The sequence below is a fragment of the Sinocyclocheilus grahami genome, unplaced genomic scaffold (genome assembly GCF_001515645.1).
Source record: "Sinocyclocheilus grahami isolate Dianchi unplaced genomic scaffold, SAMN03320097.WGS_v1.1 scaffold54.1, whole genome shotgun sequence".
NCBI classification, from domain to species: domain Eukaryota; kingdom Metazoa; phylum Chordata; class Actinopteri; order Cypriniformes; family Cyprinidae; genus Sinocyclocheilus; species Sinocyclocheilus grahami.
The window spans coordinates 3658-19127 of NW_015505233.1; the positions used below are offsets into that span (position 1 = coordinate 3658).

The window sequence follows — 15470 nt, forward strand, 5'->3', positions numbered from 1 at the left end:
GATGTCAACGTTGTGGATCGAGTGGCCCATGGTAGCGGTGGGGTTATGGTATGGGCAGGCATATGTTATGGACAACGAACACAGGTACATTTTATTGATGGCATTTTGAATGTATGTGTATGTGAAACTGCACATTTTAGAGTGGCCTTTTATTGTGGCCAGCCTAAGGCACACCTGTGCAATAATCATGCTGTCTAATCAGCATCTTGATATGCTACACCTGTGAGGTGGATGGATTATCTCGGCAAAGGAGAAGTGCTCACTAACACAGATTTAGACAGATTTGTGAACAATATTTGAGAGAAATAGGCCTTTTGTGTACATAGAAAAAGTCTTAGATCTTTGAGTTCAGCTCATGAAAAATGGGGGCAAAAACAAAAGTGTTGCATTTATAATTTTGTTCAGTGTATTAAGCAGCACAGTTGTTTTCAACAGTGATAATAATAAATGTTTTTTGAGCAGCAAATCAGCATATTGACACTGAAGACTGGAATAATGATGCTGGAAAATTCAGCTTTGCCATCACAGGAATACATTATGTTATAAAGCATGTCAAAAAATATTTAAATTGTAATAATATTTCATAATATTTTTGGTCTTATAAATGCAGCCTTGGTAAGAATAAAATACTTCTTTAAAAACATGAAATCTTACAGACCCCAAATTTTTATATTGCAAAATGATGTGTGTTAGTACAACACATTTAGAGAGGATCTTGCAAAGGGATGCATGTGGATGTGTTTGAGATGGACACAATGCATGCTTATTGACACACTACCTGCGCCTCCATGCGGGCTCTGCGCTCTTCCTCCTCCTTGCGTCGTTGCATGTTCTCATTGTCCTGTTTAGCTTCACTGAAGGCATGTAGGAACTGATCAAAGATGCCAAAGAACTCATCAGGCTGCATGCGTGTGGCGTCCTCACCGAAGTGCTTCACAGCCTTCTCAAACTGTGTAGAATGAAAGACAAAGACATTTAGGAGAGTGATTCTTTGTCATATAATCATTATTTTTTCTTTGGTACTTGAACTTGGTAAGTAATAATAAAAATTTCAAAAAAAGAAGTAAAAAATTGTCATACATTTTTTTTTTACATTTTTCAGCCTAATTGTCCAGGCTGCTAGAATAAAATAGTGATTTTCTTGTCATATACACTACCATTTAAAGGCTTGGAGTCAGTAAGGTTTTTTTTTTTCATGTTTTCCATGTATTTTAAAGGGATCATATGATGCGATTTCAAGTTTTCCTTTCTCTTTGGAGTGTTACAAGCTGTTCGTGAATAGATAAGATCCCTGAAGTTGCAAAGACTAAAGTCTCAAACACAAAGAGATATTCTTTATAAAAGTTAAGACTTGTCCACGCCCTCCTAAAACGCCTTGTTTAAACACATGTCTACGTCACTGTGTGGGAAGATTTGCATAACGCTGCCCAAATGTTCACACAAAGAAAGAAGGAACTTTGATTCTCACTGTAGTATTGTTGCTGCCGCCGCCATGTCGTGGAGACGCTGTGTTTCGTTGCGAAAGCGAAACTACTTTGTTTGGTCTTCCAAAAGAGGACACAACTAGAAATCAGTGGTTAAGTTGTATTTACAACACTGTTCTAGAACAGTACAACCCAAATATTCAAATGTGCACAGCGCATTTTATGGAGGACGAGGACTGTTTCCTGATCCTGGTAGAGTAGCCTACAATGCCAGTGTTCCGGTGAATTCAGTTCCTCTGTTTCCCCTTCTGTGCCCATGCTGACCCTATACAGTCTATGATGCTAACAAATAATGCTGACTCACAGCCTGTAAGTACGTTTTCATATTTAAAGAATTTGCTACTGATGATTCAAACATGAGTTTTGAGCAGTATAGAGTAGCGCTTGTTGTTCATCGTTTCTCCGATCACAAATACAATATAAGTCATTATAATCAGTAATTACTGTATATCCCCACTGGATGCAACAAATGCCTCGTTTATAATGGGGTTTATTGGTTTTGACTCGTCGTGCCGGGACACGGCATCACAGTATGGTAAGGGGCGGAACATTTCAGTCACACGCTTGAGGTATTCAGCCAATCACAACGCACTGGATAGCTGACCAATCTGAGCACACCTCGCTTTTCAGAACGATGAGCTTTGAAAAAATTGAGAAAGGCAGGGCATAGAGGAGAAACAATAATGTACAGTATGTGGAAAATAATGTGTTTTTTAACCTTAAACCACAAACACATTTCATTACACCAAATACACAAAATAATGTTATTTTTTAGCAACGACCCCTTTAAATAAAATTTTAAATAAGCATTTTCTATTTCAATTTCTTTTCAAATTGAATTTATTCCTGTGATGACAAAGCTGAATTTTAATTAGTCATTACTCCATTCTTTAGTGTCACATGATCCTTCAGAAATCATTCTAAAGGCTTGTTCACACCGGGACGAATATCGCGCGCGATTATCGCCGACGTTTAACGCCTCGTGACAAAACAAAGGGCGCCAATGTGAGTGTGCACACCGACACGCAAAACGCGAGGCGTAAAAGCATCATTTTTTAATGGCTCGTTTTTTTGGTTTGACGCGCCGCATTAAAAACTGGCCGACCAATGAGATTGTCGCTTTTGTTCACATGCTGGAGCTGCTGAAGTTACAGTAAAACACGACTTGGTGGTGCTCAAGCACAAAACGGTCTTCGCTCATTGATTGATGCTGACACATTGATACCTAACGACGAAGAGGAAGTAAGTAGACCAAGAAGATGCATCGAGGCAAGATGAATGTAGCACTGCTGGTCTCATTGGTGTTTGAACACAAAGGGCTTTATGACAAACGTGACAGCGACTACAAAAATCTTGTTGTTATTGAGAGGAATTGCAGATCAAATAGGATTCGATGTGTACCGGGTTATTTCTGTTTTTCTTTAAGTGGCATCTAATGTCAGAGAGTGAATTTGCACGTTCACTTGGCTCATCGCCAGAGAAAATTGCTTGAGTATGAACACAAAAGACGCATCGAAAAATGTCGGCGATAAGCGCACGCGATAATCGTCCCGGTGAGTACGAGGCTTAATATGCTGATTTGCTGCTCAAGAAACATAATTATTTGCAATGTTGTTGTTCTTAATATTTTTGTGGAAACCAATAAATTTTTTTCAGGATTCTTTGATACAGAGTTCAAAATAACAGAATTTATTTGAAATATAAATCTTTCGTAACATTATAAATGTCTTTAATGTCACTTTAGATCACTTGCATCCTTGTTGAATAAATATATACATTTCCTTAATTAAAAAACGTTCTGACCCCAAGCTTCTGAATGGTAGTGTATGAATATAATGAAATGAGACAGGTATCCAGATATGGTTGACAGATCTTTAATTTCTCACTAAGTTCAAACCTTAATCTGTACCTTTGCCAACCCTTTAGAAAACCAGCTAGATCCCAACATAATATTCAACCACTGCGGCAGCATCAAATCCATCCCATGTGCAGCTCCATGAGCAGGATCAGACTAGAGGAGACGACCTGCCTTTGAAACGGATCTTCAGCCTATGGCAGTTAAAGATTACGGTCCATGTTTCCAGCAGTTTCAATGTCCACACAGACGGACAGAAGCCCAATAAACTCCAGCGAAAGCAGTGATTACCCCTAAAATGAGAGCTGACATGATAGGCTGAAACTGTTCAGGCTCTCAGCACTAATCTTATGCCTAACATCTGGTTGTTAAAGGAATATTCCAGGGTTCAATACAAAGTTCTGTTGAAAAGTTGGGTGTTAAGTAAACCATTTTTTTAAAGGCGTATTTTATGCTCACAGAGGTATATTTATATGAACAAAAATAGAAACGGCAATATTGGGAAAAATTAGAATAAGCTTTTTGTTTTAATACATTTTAATTGTAATTTATTCCTGTGATGCAAAACTGAATTTCTTCAGCGTCACATGATCTTTCAGAAATCATTCGAACATGCTGACTTGCTGCTCAAGAAACATTTCTTCTTATCAATATTTTTGTGAAAACTGAGACACATTTTTTACAGGATCCTAACATTATAAATACTTTACTGCCACTTTTGATCAATGTAATGCGCCCTTGCTGAACAAAATAATTTATTTCTTTAAAAAAGAAGCATTTGTGGTATAACACTGATTACCCCAAAAATAATTACTCATCCCATGAATAGAAGCAGAAATGTAAAGCCTATGATTTTTATAAAAGCACTTACATTAATTCTTCTCTTAAAACCTTTGAGCTTTGAAGCTGTTTAAATCATCTTTTTACTGCCGGTTTTGGGTTTAAGGCATTCCATTGTCACTACAAATAGGATACAGCTTTATACAGAAAAGGTCAGTAAGTGAGTTTTTCAAACTAAATAAATTATGCTAATATTGCATTGTTTGTCACTTGTTGCTGTACTGTCGATACAGTGAGTATTTTAACTTTTACAGATTGGCCCTTCTCACTTCCATTTTAAGTGCTTTACTATTTTAGCCAACATTTTGTTTTGTTTAAAGGGACAAGAGTGGAAATAAATTTTTGTGCTAATCAACATGCCACAAAGTTCTGTCAATTAGGCTTAACTTATACCAAACCCAGTGTTGTTCCTACATTATCTCTCTATTACATACACTCTTTTTGGAGACACAGAAACTCTTAAGTGGGTGTAATAGTGAGACTTGATCATTTTAGGTGCGTACTTGACTTTGGCTGCTTCTGGCACGTTGTGCAGATCCTCATGAATCAGGCTGACTTTAGGGTACTTCTGCTCAAGAATGGTAATCAGGTAGTGCAGCAGAGTGACGTTCCTATTGAGAAACACACAGCTTGTGTAACTGCATGGCTGGTAGGCATTTAATATACAGTACTCGCACAAACTGAAGCCCTGTCTTACTTTTCGATGCTGGACTTGGTGTCAGCGATCTTGTTGAGAGAGGACACTTTGAAGCCATAAGCATTGCCCCTTTGGCCTTTGTTCATGTAGTTACCGAAGGCCAGCACCACCTCCAGAATCTGTCGAAGATTCTTGCTCTGAAGAACCTCCTTAGAGGCTCTACTGAGAGCTGAGGGAGAAAAACAGCATTTTTAATATTACACCTACACCTTGCATTAACCTACAAGGTGTGTATATGCTTAATTTCACACAAGTCTAGTAGAGAACAGAACTGTCTAAGAATTTACCTTCCACTTTCGGCTTGATTTCTGCTATTCTTTCTGCAAACTTCTTTTTGAAGTAAAGAGACTGCAGTCTTTGCTGGTAGTGGTCGATTCTGTGGTTTAAAAGCAGAATTGAAATAAAACACCATCAAATGTATGATAATATCTAATTTATATTTCCAGACGAAAGTTTGGATACAGCTGAATTTAAGCTTCTTATGATCTTAAACCTAAAGGTTTCTGCTTAAATGAAATTTGTTTTGGTGGCAATTACAAATGGTCTAAATTCAAATTTCTAGTGCTAACGTTTTGATTCATTTAACAATAACATTTGCATTATTTTAATGACTTTCATATTCAAATTGAATATAGTAAAAAGTGGAATACAGTAAAAATATTATATATAGTAAAAATATATAAAGAGGAATATAGTAAAAATGTGTCCAAAGAAAACCTCTTGATCTAAAGGCTTCTGCTTCAATGTTTGAAATTAATTTTGCTGACAAATATAGTGTATACATTTGAATTGCTCCTGCTAAATTGATCAACTATAAGTTCAATAAACATTATCATTTATGTTATTTCTTAGTTTTGACGACTGTACTTTTATTGCAAAATGTGGAAAATAGTCAAAATAAAAAATAAATGTGTCCAAACAATTGACTGGTAGTTGATATCAAATAATATTTCATATAAAATATAAAGCATACTGAATACTGAAAGAAAACTAACAAGGGGTGTACCCATAATGCATTGCTAGAAAACATCTGAACAGCCAAATATTCTTCTGTGGTTTTTCATTGTTCTGTTAAAGCATGCCTGTTCGTGAGAGACGGGTCCTGTTTGCCGTATTAAAATAATAATAAAAAATAGTCCAATAACACCTACAACTTATTTTATTTTTTTAATAAATGGAGCCGCCCATTCTTCGTGGCTTTTAAATTTATGTCCTTGTGGGCTGACATTCTACAGAGATTAATGACGATGCACAATGAAGAGGTCAAAAAATGACGACATGTTTCCAGACCTGTTTCAGCCAATTTCAGGCTTTATGCCAAACTGAAGAAAACCACATTTGGTAACTAAAGTCAAAGATTATTATAGCATGAAACTAAACAGACCAAGATAAGAATGTCATCCTGTAAAACTGTTTATTTTCCACATACTGACCTCTACACCACCTTTAACTTTGTGCGGAAACACCATTTAGTAGATACTGTGTGTTTTGATGGCTCTGTCCAGTCTGATGAAAGTTATCTCTATTTATTATGTCCCAAACAAAGTGGCTTTTCATGACCTAAATTGATGGTTACCTGCTCATCTCATGAAGGAAGCGATCTGCCTTCGCCATCCGCTCCAACTCATGTTTGTGTTCCTCCAGAAGGTCCACATCACTTTTTTCTGGCACGAACTTCAACAGCTGCAGGGGAAGCGAGCAAGAATACTAATGACTAAATTGGGCCAACCAATCAGAAATCATTTTGAAAGAAAAGTCTTAAAGGTACAGTACCAAAAACAGTCTGTTTGTTCATAAAATAAAATTAGAGAATAAATTATGAAAGAGAAAAACAAGATATCCTGGGCCTTCTAAGTGATTTGAATGCAATGTGGCCCTATTAATGGAATACACATCCTCATCACACTACAATAACTGTTTGATTAAACTGTTTGAAACTGTTAAGATTAAAACAACAGCAATCAGATTGAGTTATAAAACCTGATTGCCATTATATTGCTTTTCAAGTCCATTTGGAAAATGTTACAAACATTTACATGCTGCTCTTATTTGGTGATTTGCTTTAAAGTTTAAACAGGGTGAGGTATACAAAGCTGCATTTTATTACCAATATAGCTACATTGCTAGATCAGGTTTTAATTAAACTACAAAAAGCCACATTAATGTGCTTCACAACTGACTTTACTCAGGCACGTGAAAAGCTGGTACAATATTAAAAGGCTTTGGTATGTTTTATATTTTTACAAACTACAGCAAATTTCACCATCAGTCAGAATGACAAAAATGCAAGGATGATATGGTGTCTTGCCAAAATTGCTTCTGCAAAACAATAATTGCATGCTGGCTAGGACTGTCAGGCTTATGTAATTAAATTTGCAGCCTGTGCAGACGCTGTATCACAGTAATCACAGTTCTGAAATGTTTGACGTCAATCCACTAAAGTAAAACAGGTTTGTTTTGTACATGAGCCACCTGGAGTTATGAGTTAAAGTGTGAGCTAAGTGATGGAGTATGTGGTGATGCATCTCACCAGCTCCAGCATATCCTTAGGTAGGTCTTCCTGCTCATCCATGGTCAGTATGGCTCTCTTGATCTCCTCGTTGGATAGTTTTAACCTGCAAAGAAAATTTGAGCAAATCAGTGCATGTGGCACTCCTCATTTTTGAGTGACCCATACAAAGAAATAATCTGGTCATATTTCCGTATCGTTTTTCTTTTGAATTTGGGGGGATATGACAGTTTCCTTGAGATTGACCATTTTGGCATCTAATAGTTCACCAAAAAACAAACAAAACAACACCACAACATGCAAAAAGATTAAAAAATCCTTGACTATGTTCATAGAAAAGGGCCAGTTTATGACAGACAGAGACAGACAGACAGATAGACAGATAGATAGAAATAATCCTAAATAAATAAAACAAAATAAATATATGAGGCCAAACAAATAAAAGAAAATACACCAAAATAAACAAACAAATTAATAAATGAATAAACCAAATAAATAATAACAAATAAAATAATACATAATAAACCAAAATAAATAAATACAGTATGCACAAAAAACTATGTTCTAAAATAACTGAACTATTGTTTCTAGGTGCAGTAAAGGTTTAAAATTGCTAAATTCCAGGCTTTATTAACAGCTGTACATTTTAATCAAACAAATAAAGTGAGCTTATGGGAGAGATCACAGGCATCTCTGTTTATTGCCGCTGCTATGGCGACTTGTGATGCAACAGAAAAAAATCCTGGCTAGGATCATTTTATGAATAAAACGCTTGGCTGCAATTGTGTTTTAAACACATCGTCAACCGTCAACAAAATGGCTTAAGTAAACAAAGAATTGTTCTATTGTGAGTCATGCAGGAAGTTTTATTACTGTGAATGAATCTTAAATGGTCAAAGATGGTGGCTGTGGGTTCCTAATTTACAGACTCACTTGGAAAGAAGAATGTTGCAGTTTTGTGCACGCCGTCCATCGATGACAGACAATTCTCTGACCTTTTTAGAAGTGACGGTGTCATCCTCTGATTCTTTCTGCAAAGAATGGAATGCATTGAAGGTCAATATCACACTGAAATGAAGAGCAAAATACTGAGAGAGCAAGCTAGTAATGATTTCACACTTGAGGATTTTAGTGCGAATCGGTAAAAAAAGTTTGAGTGCTTGTCAGGTGTGACACTAAAGACTAAAACGTTTGCAAACGTAGCGTGGTTCAGTACACCATAATAGTCTAAAAGCAGAACCATAGTGATTAGAAACAATCAAATGCAGGTTTGGACTCCAGCAAAATGTGAAATAAATGTGAAATGTGAAAACAACAAGAAACCTGCCATCTCAAAAGTAAAAGCCAAACAGAGTAATTTTTCAAACACAGGACAACATACTCATGACACAACCAGACATCCATAACAACAGAGGCTGAAAACAGTCATCTCTTCCTCTTTAGTGCCAGCTGGGGAGCAGACAGCAAGAAATTGCGTGTTTAGACGATGGCACGTCGGGTTTTATTTAGAGGAGGAAGAGGGTGAAAGGGAATGTGTCCAAGAATAGGGGGATATTTGTTTTTTAGTTGGTGGAAATCTGTCTCCTTCGCTGTTGCATAAACTCCAGATGCATGCAAAACCAACTGCATGCCTCATAACCAACTTGGCTAATTACGAACAGAGACATCTTGAAATGCTGGCTAATAAACTGAAATAGGTCTTTTGGTTCATTGCATTGTAAGCTATGCTACAAAAAGACAACAATTTGGTGATTGTCTGCATAAAGAATGCACTGAACATTACATGAAAAGTACTATGCAATAGATGGTACTTTGATATCAAATTACCTACTGATTACAATATTTATATAATGGTATTTGGGTAAATCTCACAAAAATGCAAGAAAACGTCATATTTCATTTCAAAGCCAAAATAAGAAATTATATTTTGAAAGAATAGTACATATCTAAAACTAATTACGATTTTTTTTTTATCATTGTGACATTTTTAATGACATTTAAGCACAGACAGTTTAATGCAAAAACTAATTTTAATATATCAAATATGATTTAAATTAGATTTTAATGGTGATTTTGGGGTGAAATATGACCAGAAAATGTATTTGCAAGATTCAACCATTCATATGTCACTATAACAAAGTACTTCAAAGAATACCATGTCCGAAAAGCATGGCATTACCATGGTATCCTCACCAAACTAAAAAGAGTCAGGTCCGAAGACCACTTACCTGTCTAAAGATATTCAACAGAGAGTCCTTTATGGCAAGCGAGAAGCGGGAAAGTGTTAGTTAGATCAGGAAATATATAAAAGGGCAGGAGTAAACATCATGCAGAAAAAAAAAGGTGATACAATACAGAGGGATGGACAGAAACTGCCTGACACTGCAGTATTTCTCATAGAATGCATTTGGAACAATGTGTGAGACGTTTATAATAAAGGAGCAGACATGTAAGGATTCTCATCATTCCTTTATGTCACTGATGAGTTACCTGCTGTCTCTGGTAAGCAGAGAATGTTTTCTCAATCTCCTCTAAGTCCAATTGTTTGAAAACTTTGAGGTCGTCCAGGTCCAGCCACACAGTCCCTTCCAGTTTATTCTGCAATACAGAGATGTATTTTTAATTAATTAATTAATTATAATTAAATAGTTCATTTTCAATGTGTCCCTAAACCACAAAACTTGGCATTCATAATTCATAAAAAGCACAAAGATGACTTCATATTGGTCGGGTAGGACCAGCAGGAAACCAAGGAACTTTGGTGCGAAATGTTAAGCGATCAGAGTTGCCCCTTAAAATGAGAGTCAAACTTCAGCTCTGTAACATTTGATCAAACCACCAAATGTTTTCCATATGCATTCTGCATATTTGTTTTTATTTGACTGAAACTGTCCCAGACCGTCTCTCAGCTTTCGACTTGTTTGAACTAAAGTGAAGTTGTGTCTCACTTCTAATTAATCCCATGCAGAAAGATGACACAAAGATGTGTTTATTTTAACTCTTGTACCACCAACTTTTTAGTCTGTACACACAGTCAATGTCATGTTCAATCCAAATAGGTCTTTGTTTATAAACATCAAGCAACGAAATCTGAGGTCTGGCTCTTTCCTAATATGTGATTAGATACAGGTGAATGGTTACTTGCTTAAAAATTACTTTGGGTCTGGATTATGGATTTGGGATTATATTTTTCTGAGCAAAATTACTTAAATCAAAAAATTATATGACAGGCCATTTCGGAGAGTATTAAAACTCAGGAAATTAATAAATGAGAAAAAATGAGGACACCAGGGTACAATTTAGTTAAATGTAATGACACGTATCTCTCACTCACATTCGCACTACGTTCTTCACGTCGAAGTTCTCAAGGGGAGCCACATCTGGGTCATGACCCTTCTCGTTCTGCAGGACAATCTGCTGGACAATTCGGTCGAGGAGGAGCCAGTACTGCACAGTATTTCCATTTCTTTTGTCTGAGTAAAGAGAAGAGATGATGGTCAACATTTCCAAGCAGACTTCACAATGTTTATTATAGTGACTGATATAATGCATATATACTGTATACACTACCATTCAAAGTTTTGGGGTCTGTAAGAATTTTTTTTTATTATTGCTTTTGAAAGAAGTCTCTTACATTCACCAAAGCCGCATTTATTTGATCAAAAATACAGTAAAAACTTGTGAAATATTATTACAATATAAAATAACTAACTTCTATTTTAGTACATTTTAAAATGCCATTTATTCTTGTGATGCCAAAGCTGAATTTTAGTGTCACACGATCCTTCAGAAATCATTCTAATATGCTGATTTGGTGCTCAAAAATAGTTCTTATTTTTGTCAATGCTGAAAACAAACAGTTCTGCTGCTTAATATATCTGTGGTAACTACTTTTTATTCAGGATTTATTTGAACTATAAATCTTTTGTCTTTACTGTCATCAATTTAAGGCATTCTGGCTGAATAAAAGTATAAATTCCTTAAAAAAATAAGAAATAATAAAAAAATGTAATAAAAGATATCTTACTGACCCCAAACTTTTCGAATGGTAATGTACAATGTAATTTAATGCTGACTAAAATTCACTAAAAGCAATTACGTTTTCATAAAAAAAAAACATCAAAACACATGGTTTTACTATAGGGCCATGTTCAAAATAATGTGCCATGGTATTATTTTGTATTCTTTAGTGGCACTCGTTATGATGTGGTAATATTATGATATGTCTGTTTGTTCACACTGTTGTGGCAGGGTCAGGGGAAGTGGCATCACTCACAAGGCATATGAAGACAGTGCTGCAAGACGGACATAAAGTGTGGGAAGGCGTCCGTGTGGTTTATCCTCTTTCGGATGAGATCAAACACCTGAGTAGCACTTTTAGTGTCTATATGAACCTGAACCAAACAAAGAGACAATAAAATTACTATTGAAAAAAAGGGCCTGTATTTAGAGGCAAATTAAGACAGCAAGCGTACATTTTCAAACCGCTTAGCGAGGGCTAATTCATCTTCATTTCGTAGCATCTCAAAGAAGTCCAAATGCCTGAAGAGTAATAAAAGACGACTGCATGTTAAGCTCAACACAACCCGGCCAAGTACTTGAGGATGATGCGTCTCAAAATACAGCACTTACCGATCTAACGTGGAGTTTTCATGGGACCGTAATTTATCAATCACTGGTTGGATGCCCAGCATTAGAAATTCATACCGCAGGAAAAAAATAATTGAATAGTGAAGAAACAAAAAAATGATTGACTATTAATGAAAATCTATGTTTTTTCGATTTTTTTCCTACTGATTTTGGTGTGATATCAGAATTTTTTTGTGAGATGCACTTCATATTATTATGCAAAGAGCATAAACGAATCAGTCTCAGCACAACAGGAATAGAGCAATAGATCTAATACTCTGCAAAGACAGAGTACTGTATGCACTTAACACAATTTAATGAAGCACTAAGTGAAAGAGAGATGCTCCATTTGCACACAGCCATGTGTAAGGCAATGTGCTTAATCAGAGTAATTAAAAAGAATTATACTGTCATGGAATGACCCATAGAGTGTGTGTGTGTGTGTGTGTGTGTGTAAGGCAGTACCTCATTGGCTGTGTGCGGAGAGCAGTTTTCAAGCTCTCTATAGTCTTATTCCTCTCCTCCTCATCCTCCTTCTCTAGGGCCAGCAGGGACTTTCTCTGGTGGTGATATTTAAAATGGAGGCGAATAATTAATGGACTGTCCAAAGTTTGCCAGGTAAGAGTTTTGTTAAATTATCTAACTGCATATAAACTGGGAAAAAAAATCACCACAAAAAAAGTTTAGCTGTAATACAAAAGGAAAAGTGTGCTATAACATGTGAATGAATTTATAGCTTCACCAATTATCTGAGCATCAGCACCCTTTGCGCTATGAAATATTTATAGTTGTTTACCACTTGATCAACACCTACATCCCCAACAACTTCCTTAAGGGCAACATATGTGAGTTTAATGACTCCCTCTTGACTAAGAGACTTTTATGTCCTCAGGGCAAAGACGGAAATGAGTGTGGTCAGGGAAGTGTTCATTATTTGCTGTCTAGTTTGTTAGTCATACTTACAGCAGCCATAGAATTGATCTGATCGATGTAGAATTCAGGCCAGCTGGTCGCCCCCTTATTCTCTTCCTGTTCCTATAAAAAACTAAAGATTAGCCTGGATACTGAAATCATATGAACACACATCTATATAAACAGATAGAAATTTTCAACCTTAAAAAAAAAACTGAAAAATATAATCGAAAATGTTAGGCAAACACTAATTATTCTAAAACAATGATTATACAGCACAATATGTTTGGATAGATAGGTAAATAGACAGAATGGCAGATAGAATGATAGAAAGAACAAACGATGGAATGATAGATAGACAAAGAATGATACACCAATAAATAGATAGAATGATAGAGAGAACAACAGAACGATAGATAGAACAATAGATAGAGCGATAGCACAATAGAGAGATAGAATGATAGAACGATAGATAGATAGATAGATAGATAGATAGATAGATAGATAGATAGATAGATAACGACAGAATTATAGAATTATAGAATGATAGAACGAAAAAAGAGACAGACATGTGAGTGGATGTTGAAAAGAAGGAATTAAAAAAATAAGAAGGGTTTACACAAGATTATGAAGACATTTTTTTAATTAGAATAACAGGCAGATGAATCATACACAACAAGAAAGTTAATTGGGTGAATTCTGATTTGAAACTGCAAGCGTCTGACACACAAACGTCACTGTACTGTCCTCCACACCAACACAGATCTCTTTGTACTGCCAGGTTCTCAAGCACTTCCACAGCCACAATGTGTGAGAACATATCTTATCTAACCACTGCGATTCCCACAAAATTGCATCCAACAATCCAAAAGCGCTTGTGAACTGATATATTTTACGTGTGTGAGTGTCCACAGCTGACACCTTGCTTGAGATGCTCCTTGTTACCTGAAAACAGACACAAGACACTGAGCTTCGGCACTACTCTACTCCTAATGTTGAGTTAAACGCTCTGGCAGAGTGTTAAAAGGCTACAATTCAGTCCAAAACATGCCTTTTCCCAGAGTAACTGAGTAATGCAAAGCCTGGGGTTGGGAAACAATACCACAGTGTTTTGTGCTATGCTCAAGTGTCTATAATATAGCAGCTGCTTGCTCTTTCAAGCTAAGATTGACTTGTGCTGGCCAGGCTAAGTTTGGAATTGGGAATTGGGGTTGTTTTGGGGGGTTTCACGCACCACATGAGCCCATAAGCTTCCAGGAATCTTATTTAACAAGTCCACCCATTGTTTTATAACCACATTCTGCAATTACACAATTTAACTAAACTATTTTGGACCATAGGGGTTTAGAGATTAATAAAAGTATAGCTTGAAACCAAAACGCAGGGTGAGAAAGATCTCATTATGGTTATTATTAACACAAATACTTCATACCAGACATTCACATGTACTTTGGCCTCAACATCTTGATGGTAGTTTTAGCACTCATTATATTGCACGGTGCTGGTTCCACATGTTGCTCAGACCCCAAAACTCCACTGGGAGGAGATTTGATTCAGGCCTTACAGGTGTAGTTGGCTGACACGCTGCATTCAGTGTTTTATGGAGCTGGGATAATGTAGCATACTCATTTTTCTGAGACAGGTTGGGTGTAAAATAAAATAAAATAAAATACAGTGAAAGATATGGAAGTTTGTTTCCACCATGGAATAAAAAATAAAAAAAGGTAATTGCCACTTTTTCTCACAAATCTGACTTTCTTTTCTTTCACAAAACACATCTCACAAAATTGGGACTTTTCTTCTCAGAACTTTGAATTTATAACTCACAATTTAAAGTTATAAACTTGAGTTAACATCTTGCAATTATTTTTTTCCCCTCTGATTTGTGAGTTTATATCTCACAATTTCGAATTATACACTCACAATTGTATGTTAAGTAAGTTGTAAACTCAAAATTGTGAGAAACTCAAATCTGAGAAAAAAGTTTGAATTGTGAGATATACACTTAATTGCGAGTAAAAAAAGAAAAAAAAAGAAAAAGTAATTCAGTCAGATTCCATGCAGTTTGTGCTGTTCACACTGTCGTGACTAAAACAGATCCGAGTCACGTGTGAGCAAAAAAATCAGATTTGGGCCACATTTGCCTGCAGTGTGAACGTAGCCTAACAAGTAGGGATGTAACGATTCACTCAACTCACGATTCGATTCACGATTTTGATTTTACGATTCGATTCACAATTTTTTTTAACAAAATGAGATTTAAGACAAATTATAAATTAAATGCGTCCATTTATTATTGCTTGGACAAAATACTGTACATTTCTTTGTGAAATTATAATATAGGCTAACGCTATAATAATATACTAACATAGCACTTGTAAATTATTGATCTTTTGTTGGTTTTGATTGCTTTTATTATCCTCATTTGTTAGTTGCTTTGGATAAAAGCGTTTGCTAAATAACAAAATTTAAATACAATGTAAATGTAAATAACAAAACTAAATTGAAATTTTAAAACAAGCCCCAAATCAAATAAATAAGTAA

The 15470-nt window shown here is 35.8% G+C and overlaps 1 protein-coding gene across 1 annotated transcript in view; it reads right to left on the reverse strand.

Moving 5' to 3' along the window:
- The window catches only part of LOC107583612 (disheveled-associated activator of morphogenesis 1-like), a 66068-nt gene that overhangs the window by 2071 nt on the left and 48527 nt on the right, over positions 1–15470 (reverse strand). The window contains exons 4-19 of the mRNA XM_016269898.1: positions 12978–13049; positions 12437–12574; positions 12018–12139; positions 11861–11927; positions 11662–11779; positions 10720–10858; positions 10542–10548; positions 9876–9983; positions 9614–9640; positions 8319–8416; positions 7407–7491; positions 6453–6559; positions 5164–5252; positions 4877–5045; positions 4614–4790; positions 779–989 (exon numbers count right to left, since the gene is read on the reverse strand). Of these exons, the coding sequence (XP_016125384.1) occupies positions 779–989; positions 4614–4790; positions 4877–5045; positions 5164–5252; positions 6453–6559; positions 7407–7491; positions 8319–8416; positions 9614–9640; positions 9876–9983; positions 10542–10548; positions 10720–10858; positions 11662–11779; positions 11861–11927; positions 12018–12139; positions 12437–12574; positions 12978–13049 (1734 nt within the window). The remainder of the gene's footprint in view (positions 1–778; positions 990–4613; positions 4791–4876; positions 5046–5163; positions 5253–6452; positions 6560–7406; positions 7492–8318; positions 8417–9613; positions 9641–9875; positions 9984–10541; positions 10549–10719; positions 10859–11661; positions 11780–11860; positions 11928–12017; positions 12140–12436; positions 12575–12977; positions 13050–15470) is intronic.